The sequence below is a fragment of the Camarhynchus parvulus genome, chromosome 2 (genome assembly GCF_901933205.1).
Source record: "Camarhynchus parvulus chromosome 2, STF_HiC, whole genome shotgun sequence".
Lineage (NCBI taxonomy): Eukaryota > Metazoa > Chordata > Aves > Passeriformes > Thraupidae > Camarhynchus > Camarhynchus parvulus.
In genome coordinates this window covers 105,329,239-105,342,569 of record NC_044572.1, presented here as the reverse complement: position 1 = coordinate 105,342,569, position 13,331 = coordinate 105,329,239, and the positions used below count along the sequence as shown (strand labels likewise).

At 42.1% G+C, this 13,331-nt stretch overlaps 1 protein-coding gene across 4 annotated transcripts in view; it reads left to right on the top strand.

Moving 5' to 3' along the window:
• Positions 1–13,331, top strand: part of OSBPL1A (oxysterol binding protein like 1A) — a 77,263-nt gene that overhangs the window by 60,379 nt on the left and 3,553 nt on the right. For all 4 annotated transcript variants that reach the window (XM_030970451.1, XM_030970432.1, XM_030970442.1 and 1 more), the window contains 9 exons: positions 928–1,062; positions 3,870–3,967; positions 4,654–4,836; positions 5,322–5,429; positions 5,521–5,610; positions 5,859–5,985; positions 9,230–9,346; positions 10,127–10,250; positions 11,946–12,036. In XM_030970451.1, the coding sequence (XP_030826311.1) occupies positions 928–1,062; positions 3,870–3,967; positions 4,654–4,836; positions 5,322–5,429; positions 5,521–5,610; positions 5,859–5,985; positions 9,230–9,346; positions 10,127–10,250; positions 11,946–12,036 (1,073 nt within the window). The remainder of the gene's footprint in view (positions 1–927; positions 1,063–3,869; positions 3,968–4,653; positions 4,837–5,321; positions 5,430–5,520; positions 5,611–5,858; positions 5,986–9,229; positions 9,347–10,126; positions 10,251–11,945; positions 12,037–13,331) is intronic.

The following is a 13,331-nucleotide window of genomic DNA, read 5'->3' as shown; positions in this document are numbered from 1 at the left end:
ATGCTGGGGAATGCCTGAATCAGCAGCTCCAAGTCTCCCGAGTTGATGTGAAGTGTCTGAGGCTTCTCCCAGTGTCTTTAGTGGAAAAGTGTTACAAAATACAAAGAACAGATTGAAAGCCTGCCTTGCATAAGGTATGTGCAGGAAAAAAGGGTCTTAATTCTGCAGCGAAGTTGTAGTTGTGGGGGGCAGCAGAACTTGTAGTGGCTTGTACCAAAGCACCTGCCAAGGCTGCTGGTGCCAGGTGCTGCTGTTATGGCTCAGGATGGTGCTGTTTGTCTCACCCTTGGCCAGCAGTCACACTTACAGCCTTTTAATTTGCTGCTGCAGGCAGTTTAAACCATTCCTGTGTTATGCATTCAGAGGGCATGCTTTTTAAAAATGGAGAGAGAGAATAGACAGCATCCAAACTGTAGGGCTTCCTTTAAATTCTTATTCCTGTTGCAAACTCCCTTTTTTCGTCAGAATACAAAATCCCTCTTTTTACTCTTGTACCACCATGTTTCCCTGCCCTTTCTTATTCTCCTCCCCCAGTTGCCCCCCTGCCTCCAAAAAAAGATAATATGTTTAAGTGAATAGATGGCCTATGGTCTATATCTATTTATGGAATAATAAATAACTTAGTCTTTAAAAGGGTCCTTAATACCTCTTTCCATTGTTTCATCTCACCTTCCTAATTCTTTCATTGATAGGAAGTTTGATGCTTGGTTTACTTTTTGTTTTAAAAGTAGCCTTAGCACCAGCACAGCTCTGCTTATCGAGCTCATAAGGGTTTTGTCCTTTCAGTATTAGCAGAGCCGGGTCAAGCACATTGCATTAGCACTAAGAGCATCATTTATTTTTGTAATAAGCCAATTAAACTTGGGTTACTGCAGGTCAGGGTATCTAATCATTCAGCCTGTAACAGGAATTTCATTTGTGCATCAGGAGCTGTCGAAGATCACAATGCCGGTTATATTCAACGAGCCCCTGAGCTTCCTGCAGCGCCTCACGGAGTACATGGAGCATACGTATCTCATCCACAAAGCCAGCTCACTTTCCAGCACCACCGAGAGGATGCAGGTGTGTTGGCTTTGCTAGTTCATCTGAGCTCTTGCTCAGTGTTGTGGGATCTTTCTTCCTTGTACATGGTCTCATTGTAGGAGGAACTCCTGTAACTTGCTGCATGTTGAGTTCTCTTATTCATTTACTAGTTTTGTTAATTGTCCTGGTTTTCACAGGAACAGAGTTCAGTTTCTTCCTAGAAGCTGGTATGGTGCTGTATTTTGGATTTAGAATGAGAATAATGCTGGTAACACACTGATGTTTTAGTTGTGCCTAAGCTGTGTTTACAGTCATTTAAAGACTTTCTGCTCCTTATGTGCCACCCCACCAGTAAGGACACAAGAAGCAGGGATGGGGGCAGAGCTGGGACAGCTGTCCCTAACTGTCCAGTGGGATATTCCATACCATCTGGTGTCAAGCTCAGTACATAACCTAAGGGAAATCTATCTGGGGGCTACTGCTCAGGATCTGATGGGCCATCAGTCCCTGGGTGGTGAGCCTTTGTGCTGTGCATTACTGGTGATGATTGTGATTCTCTAATCATTATTATTTTCCCTTGCTTTTCTGCCCTATTAAGCTGCCTTTATCTCAACCCACTAATTTCACCTTTTTTTTTCCCTCCCTCAAGTCTATCCCCCATCCCATTTGTGTTGGGAGAGGGGCTGAGTGAGCAAATGTGTGGTGTTTATCCTGCTGGGTTAAACTGCAACAATGGCACCCCACAAGGAGCAGAGCTTGAAGTGTTGAGATAACAATGAATCTGATCAGAGCACAATAAAGCAAATTCATTATAAGCATTTATGATGTTAGTTTGATAGTCTCTGGTTGCAATGTTGATTTATTTGCTGCTGTGACTGTTCTTGAATCTGGGTTATGCAACATCTGACTTGGTGTATGTGTTCCCTGCTGTGCTGTTTATCACCTCTGGGGGCTGGGTTAAGGTTAACGTTTTGTTGTACTTCGTAACAGTCTTGTGATTCCTGGTGGTGTGTCTGAGCTGGTACATGTACTCAGTACTGCCAGCATTTCCACACCTTGGGAGCCATCTGTAGGAAACCATTCATAGTTACACCTTTTGCCTTTTCTCATCAGAGAGCCAATCCATGTAGGAGATAGCTTCTTCCATTATTCCCTTCTCCTCCAGGCTAATTAGCTCTTGAGAATTTTGAATATCATCAGGACATCAAATCCACTTGTTCCTTTGCTGGATCTCATGAATGTGTTTCTGGTCTTGTTTACAGTAAAACAACTATCTGGGGATACCACCCAGAGATCTGCCTCAGGGCTGGAAAGCTGTGAGTGGCAGGGTGTGTGGGATAGTCTGGGCAAGCACTAGGATAGTGAGCATCTCCAGCATCTTGAAATTCCACTCCTAAGCAAGTGCAGAATCCTGAGAAATGAATAAAATGTTTGGAAAAAGTATGCTGTCACCCTGGTAATTCTAGAATGACAGAACTCAGTGCCAGGTGCTGGGGCCTGGCCCAGGCCTAATGAGCTTCGTTCAACACTGTTCAGTTCCCTCAAGGGGAAGAGAAGGCCTCCAGATCTGACAATAAAACAAGAGGCACTGGAGCTCCTCCAACTCCTGTGTCTGGCACCACTGCTGAACCTAAGAACCAACCTGTGCTGGTGTCAGTCACCCCTATAAATAAGAGGAAGTGTTGGAAGCAAAAATCAGCTCATTTAGTAAGGGATGAAGGAGTTTCTTCCAAGAGGGAGCAGGAGAAAGATGTAGACTAGACAGGCTACTTTGAAGCAGGGCTGTCATGAGAGAACAGGAGAAAGAGGAGAGGTAGCTGCTGACTGAGAAGGAGGAAGGTGAAGAATCCATTCATGAGGCTGTACCCACCCAATCCCTGTCCCTGAGTGAGCTGTGAGATACAAAAAAAGATTTCCGCTGTTGTCCAGGTGAACACATTGTCACCAGCCTGGTCCGGTGTTGGGGTAATGACAGAGCCAGTAGTCTGGAATTGGAGGATAAGGAAGCCAATCGGGTAGGATCCCTTTTTAGGAACTGAGGCAGTGACAGAGGGATTGGAAAAGTGACGCAAGTCACTGTGGAAGTGACTCATGTCCAGTGTGAAGGAAAGATATTCCTTAGAGGGTGATGTTATACGTCACCCAGACAAGAGGAGCACCTTGGAGAAAGGTATCAGTACCTGAGGGAAGTAGCCCTGCTGGAGGTGATTTATGATGACCTGGACAAGAAGCAGCTATCCAGAGGTGCACAGTAAGTCAGGTGCATGGGACCCATGTGGTGGAAGTTTGTACAGAACCAGAACTGTCACAGTTTAAGCCAGCAGGCAGCTTCAATACCAGACAGCCATTCGCTCACCCTAATTCCCCCCACCTCCTCCATGGGATGGGGGATAGAACTGGGAAGGAGCGGGAGGAGAAGAAATAATAATTTGAATATACAAAACAAGTGATGCAGGGTGCTGTCATGCACTGCCCACTGACCAGGTTTCTTTCCCCTCTAGGTTATTTATACACCAAACATGATGTCATATGGCATGGAGTATCCCCTTGGTCAATGTGTCAGCTCTCCCAGCTGTGTCCCCTCACAATTTCTTGTTCCCCCCAGCTTGGTGGGGTGGTATAATAAGTTGAAAAGTCCTTGACTTTGTTGCTAGACATTGCTTAGCAACAACTAAAACATCAGTGAGTTATCAGCATTATTCTCATTCTAAATCCAAAACAGCTACTAGGGAAAAAATCAGCTCTATCCCAGCAGAAACCAGGACACCTGTCTAGGAGAGTATTTTGATATTCTGTAACACCGTGGCTGCTGTTGGTTAACTGTGTGACCTTACTCTTCTGAGCAGTGTGTGGCTGCATTTGCTGTGTCGGCTGTAGCCTCGCAGTGGGAACGTACTGGGAAGCCATTCAACCCATTGCTTGGAGAGACCTATGAACTGATCAGGTAATGAACAGAGGTGCACTGCAGGGTGGTATTCCATGGCAGAGATGTATCATTAGATTTGTTAGCTGGCTTGCAGACTGCACTTCAGCTCATGAGCTTCCAGCCATTCTCCCAGCAGATGCTGCAGGTACATGCACTGTGTGTTGATGTTCACCAGTTCACCTTTCAGTGAAGAGAAAGTACTTAACTTTTCAATTCAGAGCAGGAAAATGAAATTTTCCAGGTTCAAAAGCAAGTTTTAGGTACAATTTTTTCGCCCTGAAACCTTATGAATGAAAAATGTGAATGGTACATAAGGAGAGTGTACAGGAGTGTTCAGAGTACCTAATAAGCAGTGTGAGTCTATTTGTGTAGTTTTACCTAAGGCAGATTTTTCTTTCAGTTAATATTTTGACCCACGTTTAGGTGAGGATTTAAGAAAGAGATCAGTATCAAAAGTAACTATATTGACCCATCAGATCTGGTAGTTCTTGTTCCTTTTTTATCTTAAGTCCTTAGTTATTTAGGATGAGGATGTTCTATGTTTTAGTTGATCTTTTCAGTTTAGCCTAGGCTTTTAATTATGTCTTGCACTGAGTACAGCAACTATGCATGGGTCCAACTGTCCCTTTCACCTCAGGAAAAACAACTGCAACTTCACTACACTTGATACGTAGGTACAGAGTTTGGTTATCTTTATTTTGCAGAGATGATCTTGGATTTAGACTTCTCTCAGAGCAAGTCAGCCATCATCCACCAATCAGTGCTTTCTATGCTGAAGGCTTAAATAATGATTTTGTGTTTCATGGATCAATTTATCCTAAACTCAAATTCTGGGGCAAGAGTGTGGAAGCAGAACCAAAAGGCACAATGACTTTGGAGCTTCTTGAGTAAGTGGATTGGTAATAATAGAAGGGGTACAGTGCCTCATCCTTGATGATTAGAGTGAATTAGTCTTAGGCTTAGGAATGGAGGTATCCATTACCCACATCCCAAAGCCTGAAGGCAGATCACTTTGTGGGGAGGAGGGGATGGGAAGATGAAAAGAACTACCATCATTTCCCCATGCGTGCTGCTAATAGCACCAGTGGGGACCTGGGCCTGGATGTTCTCCAAGTGCCTGGACATCAGTTCTGCTAAAGCCAGCATGCCAGAGTCCTGTTGGCTTTCCTCATACCTTTCCATGCTAACAGTGACTGCATCAAAATGACTGTTTAAAGGAACTGATAAAATCAGTAGCAATGGGTTAATAAACTTCTTGGGTTTACTGACTTATTGCCATGCCCATTTCAAGACTTGGAATGATGATGGCATATTGAAGGACAGACATCCTATACACAGATACAGTATTTTAATTTTTATTCCCTTCCCTTAGGCACAACGAAGCCTACACGTGGACAAACCCTACATGCTGTGTGCATAATATTATTGTGGGCAAACTTTGGATTGAGCAGTATGGAAATGTGGAAATAACTAACCATAAGTAAGTTAAGAGTGTGAGCACTTTCACTTCCTGAGGGTTTGAAAAGGAAAAGCATTTGGAAGTAACTAGTGCTCTCTTGTTCTGCCTTTAGAACTGGGGAGAAATGTGTACTAAGCTTCAAGCCCTGTGGCCTCTTTGGGAAGGAGCTGCACAAAGTTGAAGGCTACATTCAGGACAAAAGGTAACAGCTTAATTCCAAATGGGAAACAAATGACTGCCCTTGGTTCTGAGGGGAGCTGTAGACCTGATTGCCTTTAACAGAGTCTGTCAAAGGCAAGAACCTGCAGCAGCAGGGTTATGAATTCTGCAGTACCAGTAATGGAGTTTTAAAGTTGCCCTCAAAAGTTCTTCTTTCGCATATTCTTGTCTGAAATGGGAAATAAATGTCTTTAAGCTCCTTTTGTAAACTTAGTCTGCTTTTTTTGACAGCAAAAAGAAACTCTGTGCATTGTATGGGAAGTGGACTGAGTGTTTGTACAGTGTTGACCCAGCTACATTCGAAGCTTACAAGAAAAACGACAAGAAAAATACAGAAGAGAAGAAAAGCAGTAAACAGGTATTAATCATGTAAAGAGTTGGGATCTCAAAACCATGATGAGACAGCTAAATATTCTAGTAGTATTTAAGAGCATTACGATTTCCTTCACTAATCTTCTCTTTCCTGGCAGGGTACAAAATAGATTGGATGAGTACCCATATTAAGGGATAAAATACTTTTTTTCTCCTGAATTCGTATTCAAACTTGCCAAAACTTGGTGTGATTGAAATACTGTCTAGTTCTTTACCTGCTTCTTCCTCCAAAGTTACATGGAGGAAATAACATGCATTAGTTGGGCCATTTCTGATCATGTATAATAACATATTCTAGTGGGAGGATTTTGATTCTTAGAAGCAGGACAGATTCGTTTCTTAACTTCATAGAAGATCATATTTTCCAGCTTTTACAAGGATTTTTTAATTGCTTTCTATTAAATTTTCACAACTGTAGAAATGCTGGAAATTTTTTATTTTTCTTCACAATTGATTTTTTTTTTCTCTTGGGAAAAAACCTCATTCATAATTCTTCCAAACTTCTGGTTAACAGTAAGCTTTTTGTTTAGGATGAACGGTGATGGTGACAACACACAACTTGGTGAAGAGCAGTCACTTGGACAGTAGTTTAAACAGGGATTGTTCCCCTTTGGTGGCTGCAACCAGGGTTTTTTTTGTTTGTTTGTTTGGGTGTTGATAGTTTTTGAAAAAACTTATGAAGAAAAGAGATGGAGAACTCCGACAGCACTTGTGCCTCTGCAGGTTCAGGTTGTTGCTGTATCTGAGCTTGCTCCAGTGCTTGTCATCAGGAGAGTGGTAAAGCACTGGGGATTGCTGCTTCTCTGGGAGTCTGGTCTGGAGAACTCTAGGGAGAAGGAATAAAGGAAAACACACCCTGTGTCTTTGTTCAGCTGCCTGTTTGCATTTTCCAACAATGTTCAAGATGATCGTTACTTTTCACTTTGAAATGCAGCATCCTGTTGCATAAAGCTCAAGCTGCAGTGCTGCTCTGGCTCTAGGAAAATGCTTTTCCTACTTAATTAGCAGAACTCTTTCTATGTAGAAAATTGAAGGCTTTGTATGAACTAGGCTAGGTATGAACCAGGTAGTCTGTGCTGAGTATATACTCCCACTGCCCCTTGTGTCTGAGGAGCTGGTATATTCTATGGTTTTGGGGCATTTAGGTGAGCCAAGTCTCATGTGTGGATGTGGTTTGTCCCTTCATGGTAGGGAAGGATTCATTCAGGCATGAAAGTACATGGCTTTTTAAACTTCTCATTAGAATTTCCAGGTTTATGTAGTTGTTTTCCAGATATTACTTCTACTACTTAGTGCTACACTGCTACCAATGAAGAAATGCTTCTGCCTTCCTTAAGGGAACCTGCTCAGATGAGAGTCCTTTTGCAACTTACCCCAGATTTTCCCCTGAATCCCTTTCATTTTTATAGGAATAAAACTTAGGGGAAAATAATTTTTTCAGGGAACTAGACAAGCCTTCATGTATGCAAAGGTGATATTTTACTAACATCAGAAGAGTTATAGTAGACCTACAGTTAGACCAGGATGGTTCTGCTCTGAATGAACTGGAGTCTTTTTTTTTAATCAAGATGAAGCATTTTGTGCAGAATTTTCAATGCAAATATATGGAAGAGAATAATGTAGGCAATAGCAATTGCCGTCACATGTGCCACATTTAGAGACACCTCATTTATAGAGGTCTTGCTTTGGCAGGTGTGTTAACTATCCTCACAGCAATATACTGAATACTTGAGTAGCATTGAGCATAAAATGTGGATCATTGTGTCAAAAGCACATGAAAATCCACATTACCTATTTCTCTGTAATTCTTATGCTATTTTAAAGTCTTCTCCAACAAGGCAGAAATTGCATTGTGTATTGTACCTTTTCTATAAAAGCCTTGGAGTTTGACAGTCTGATATTGAATTGTCTTTGTTTTGATACAAGGATAATTTTCAGATGGGTTCTGCCTCAAATTCTCAATTTCTGAAGGATCGATCAGCATCATTTAAAGAACAGAATGATGGGTTGCCAGTTCAGATATAGTCAACTAAAAGCCCTGTTTGTCTTCCTAAGAGCTGAGGGGCTGAACCTGGTCTGCACATTGTTCTGCTGACTTATTATAAGAAGCACGGTGAAGGGCTTCTCAGTGAAGCAGAATCCTTTCTACTACTTCTGATTTTCTTGGAAGTGCAACACATGAATAATCTCAGAGGACAACTGGAGTGCATGTTGAGTACTGGATGTTTTCAGTATTATCTGATGCAACCATGGCAGAGCAAAGCTTATTAGCAGAAGGATTAAAGCTGTTGGCCTGTAGCCAAAGTATTTAAAGCATTAGTTGCCTTTAAGTTTGGTGTTAATCTCTGGTGATCTCTGAAACATGCTGCTGTTTTTAGCTGTGATTGTGACACCAGGTTTTCCTGGGAGAGCCTTACTCATTGTCCGGCATGGCTTTAGTTTGATCTTCCAGCATCCACTTTTGTGGTGGAATTAATGTCAGCAGCATCAGAGCCCAGCTGCTTTAAAGCTGTGTGTAAAATGGGAAATGGTTTAGATTTAGCTGAGGTCATACCTGCACTGTGATCACCAGTTACTCTCCTGCCCCAGTAACCCTCTGTGGGGTTTTTTACTTTCTGAGAAAAGTGCTGTGGCTACAGCAGCCTCAAGGTTGTATATGTCACCCTTCATCCCCTTTCCAGAAGCTGTAGCTAATTTAGGATATTAATTTCACATTTGCAGTTTGCCATTTCAGTGGTGCAGTGGTTAATGCAAAGAAAGGTTCCTCTGGGCACAGAGCAGTAGGAAGGGCTTTTTGTTGTGTACAAACTGGGCAGCATCTGCATTATGTGCTGGCGTTTCTTTGTGGTGGAAGGATGAGGAATGTGGCTTCCATTCTTCACCTTTAATGAAGCAGTAGTGAAGTTAAGTATCATGCATGAAAATGCTTGTACTTGAGAAAAGAGGACATCTCTGAGGTGGAAAAATTGACATTTCTTAGTGCTTGAACATCCAGCTTACATCTACAAAGATGTTGATGCAAGAAACTGTTGGTAGAGTTCCACTGGGAGGGAATTGGGAGTATGTGTGCTATGTAAATGCCTCAATCCTTGGCAAGAAAAGTTTCTTTGCTGACATTACTCACCTTCAGTCAAGGAAATAATTTTCTGTAAGTTCCAATATTGGAATGATTGGGTGTAAATGGTTCATGATTTCAAAGAACTGCTCTTTTCTTTGTGTGCTGCCTTTAGGTGGGCAATACCGAGGAATCAGATGAGATGCCATTGCCTGACTCTGAGAGTGTGTATGTTATTCCTGGAAGTGTTTTGCTATGGAAGATAACTCCAAGACCCCCAAATTCAGCACAGGTCAGCTATGCTTCTCCTTATTGAAAGTGTGTGCTATCTTGTTACTCTGTATGGTTTACACAAAGCACATCCATTTATTGTCTTTGTCATTAGCAAGTCTGGGTTTGCCTGTGTATTGCAACAAGCCTCCCCACCACAACTGTAACTCTCTAATTTGGGGTTGGAAGGATAACTGCCACAGGGATCAATCTAGGATTCGTGGAATTTCTCTGGAAAATGGGATGCTTCATGTAGATAGGGGCATGGGGCCTTTCCCCACCTCTTCTCTCCACCCTGCTTCCCCCACTGAGGCACCAGCCTTATAAGAAATCACACTGACAGGCTTTATTAGAGGCCAGACATTTCCAAGGACAGACCTGCATGGCACAAGTTGGTGTGGGAAGGGCTGTGAAGCTGGAGAACCACTAGGCAGAATACAAGAGTATTATGTGCAACTAAGAAGACAAAGAATTGGTACAGAAAAGATGCCCCCACTGCATTAATCAAGGGGGAAATCTCTCCACAGAGATAGAGAAAATACCAGTAGGACTGGAAAAAGAAGATAAGGGAGAAATAGTGCACTGAGTAATTGGATGCTGGCCTCCTTAAGCAGAAACAGCAAGGATCACCTACACTGCCTGACAGTGCAGTTTTGCTGGTATCTTGAGCAACCGTATATTGACTGATTAAGTAATACAAAAGCACTTGGATGTTTGTTTTTAGGCAGCAGTTTCCTTTTGTATTAACACAGTAGCTAGAGGTGTTGTAAAGTCACCTTTCATCTTTGTCTCTGAATTTCAGATGTATAATTTTACAAGCTTTGCTATGGCTTTGAATGAGTTGGACAAAGAAATGGAGAGTGTCATTCCCAAAACTGACTGCCGGCTACGACCAGATATCAGAGCTATGGAAAATGGAGAAATAGGTAACAACTTCAGTTATGGGCTAAGGGGGTTTTGTTTTTTCTTAAAAATGAGGGACTGGGAAAAACATTGTTAGATGAATAGCTAGAGGAAGTAGCTCCCCATGCATTCCTCCATGATGCCAGGCAGTAAGTCTTTAACACAACCTTCTGCAGGCTGTGTTGAGCTTCTGGTGTCACCCATCTGTACAGAGGATGGTTGGGATGGAGGTGATCTTCTTCATAGTCACCCATATCTGCTGCTGTGGTTTAGACTGGTGACCAAAGCAGTGTTGATAAACAATATCTGCATAGTGTTAAGGAAATACTCATGAACTTTTCAGTTTGTCTGTTTCCATCAGCCTGATGCAGAGGAAGTGTTTTGTTGTGCCAGTTCTGAGAAATGCAGTTAAAACTATTAAAGTGAAACTGCCATGTCAAAAAATACACTTGATGCAAAATTATACTTCACTGGGAGTTGAACACTTCTGCTGTCCTAGAATAGTGAATTAGATACATGAGGAGACTTCCAGTGAATAGAGTAGTGTGCTTTTAGACTAACATTAAAGCAGGATGGCAAGCTTTGTAGACCAACAGTATGGGGGCTCTTGTTTTCTCTGGCTTGCTAACTGATTCGGGTAAGTCATGAAACCCTGATTTGGTTTCAGCTGTATAACAGGGCAAAAACTATGAGACTTCTGGTAAGTAGTCTGAGATCTAGCAATAAAAATCAGTGTTGTGGTGTAACACAGTGCAGTTGTGCAGTTTCATTTCTTTTTACTCAGAAGCTGATAACCATTTCTTTGAGGCTTTTAAAACAGATCAGTGAATTCCCACAACCACTCTCTCCTGCCTGTACAACTGTTTTGTGGCCAGAATGATGGATATATTTGGTTCAGAGCATCCCCAGTAATTTGTCTGTGTAAATTTAAAGAGCAAATAACTATGCTGTTAGCAACGGACCATATTCCTTCATGATACACTAGCAGTGTGAAGTTTGTATAGCAGCTAGTAATACTCAGTGGTTTAGTAGCTGACAGGGAATGGCTGATAGAAATAGTTTAAAAAATCATTATTGGAAAACTTGTGTATGAAATGCTTTTAGAGGATTCAGGAAAAGTGAGATTGACTTTCATCTAATCTGCTTCTGAGTCTGACTTACTCCTCAGACCTTCCGATCATCCTTTCTTGGCAAAGAGAAGCAACTGCTCTGCTTGTTTGGGATGCAGCATTAGTGCATTACAAAAAAAATGAAGGGATGCTGCAGAGACAATTCTTTGTAATCTGGAAATAAGCATTCCAAACCTCTGGTGATGAGGAACTAGACGCTAGTAGCAACTTAACTCAAAACTCAACAAGAAGCAGGTGGCCAGATTTCTGAAATAAATTGATCATATCTTCAGTTTTCCTAGTGAAATAAATTCTACATATGCCACCTCCCTTAGCTCACATTTGCTATCATGTAGATATATTTCCAGAGTCCTCAGGCCATGGATAAATATATATTTAGCAGTCTTAAAGACTAGGATGCCACTGACTGATCCTGTGCCACAGCTGGCCTGGCTTTGCTCTTAGACTAAACCAGTAACCTTCAGTGTTCCATAGAAGGCTTTTTAAATGGACATTTTCTACTACTGCCCTTATTTATTTTCTGGGTCAGATGAAGTAATGTCCCTGTCTTATATATTATGTATTTTTGTGTATTTGTATTCCTTCAAGATCTGGCTAGTGAAGAAAAGAAGAGGCTAGAAGAAAAACAGAGGACCGCCCGCAAAAATCGTTCCAAGTCAGAGGAAGACTGGAAGACGAGGTTGGTGCCCTTGCCTCTGTGTGTGTGTGTGTAGTTACATAAAGGCTTTGAACATTCAAGCTAGGTGACAGTCTCCACTGGTGACATGCAGTGAATGTTGTGTCAGCATGAAGAGCAGAGAGACAGCATCAGGTCTGCAGTGCTGCCGTTGTGTTTGCAGACTTGGTCCCAGCGGGATGTAGCGCTTCCAGAGGGAAGTGCCAGGCTTGCTCTGGTTCCTTCTCTCACTGCTTGCACATCCATATGCAAACACAAACTGTTGCCTTCTCTGAGCACTTCTCGCTTCTGACACGACAAAGATGTTACCTCTGACAGCTGCTGGTAAGGACTGTTGTTGCTGGTTACTTTATAATTGCCTCAAATTTGCATGCCTGGCCAAAGAGAAGAGGAGATGCTCCCTCCTTGTGAGCTTGCCCATGACTTCTCAGCCCTGTGGCTCTGTGCTGACAATGTTCTCAAAGTTTATCACCCAGTTATCCAAGACCCTGCCTTCTTATGGAGCGGGCCCCTAACTACAAAAGAGGAGCTAAGGGAGAAGTTAGCATACAAGGGACCTGCCAGGATGTTTTAGGGATTTTTGGGGGGTTTTCTTTAAACTATGAGGAGTCAGCTGGGAGCTCTTACACACAAGCTAAGAAACTGTGAAAACCTGACCAGATGAATCAAGTTTGACCAGACAAAGTCTGTTTAAAAGCATAGTAGTGAGTTGGCATTATCTTCTCAGAAGAAACAACAATAGTGCTAAACTTTAAGTAAGCAAGGTTCCTCTCTTCTGTATTATTAATTAATACAGCCAGACACTCTGGATTAAATATCTTTAAAGTGTTTGTAAAAATAAATCACGTTTTTCTTTTTTCCTTTTTTTTTTTAAATGAAGTCACCCATCATCCCAAAATCCCAGGTTTGGACATGTCTGCCTTTGTCTTTTTCCTATGCCTGCTCTCCTGAAGTGTTTGGGTTTGTTTGCATAGAGACTGATGGAGAATAACATCTTTGTAAATCTTCTAAGTGCTGGACAGCCTTGCACCTTTCATTTCCTTTCCTGAATTCAGAGTGCTTTTAGCTCTCACCAGGTGTTTTCAAACCTGGGATAGTTACACAGTATTCTTCCAGGTGCCTGAAGTAGCTTAAATATAGCTCAAAGCACCTGAGGCTGGAAATTGGGGAATTCCCATGGAGCTGTGGTTTTTGGGTTATATAATTAGCACAGATGCCATTCACAAGGTTCTGCAACTGCTGTTGTGCAGATTGTGTAAAACTGTTCAGCACGAATCTGGGATATCCTTTAAGAACTC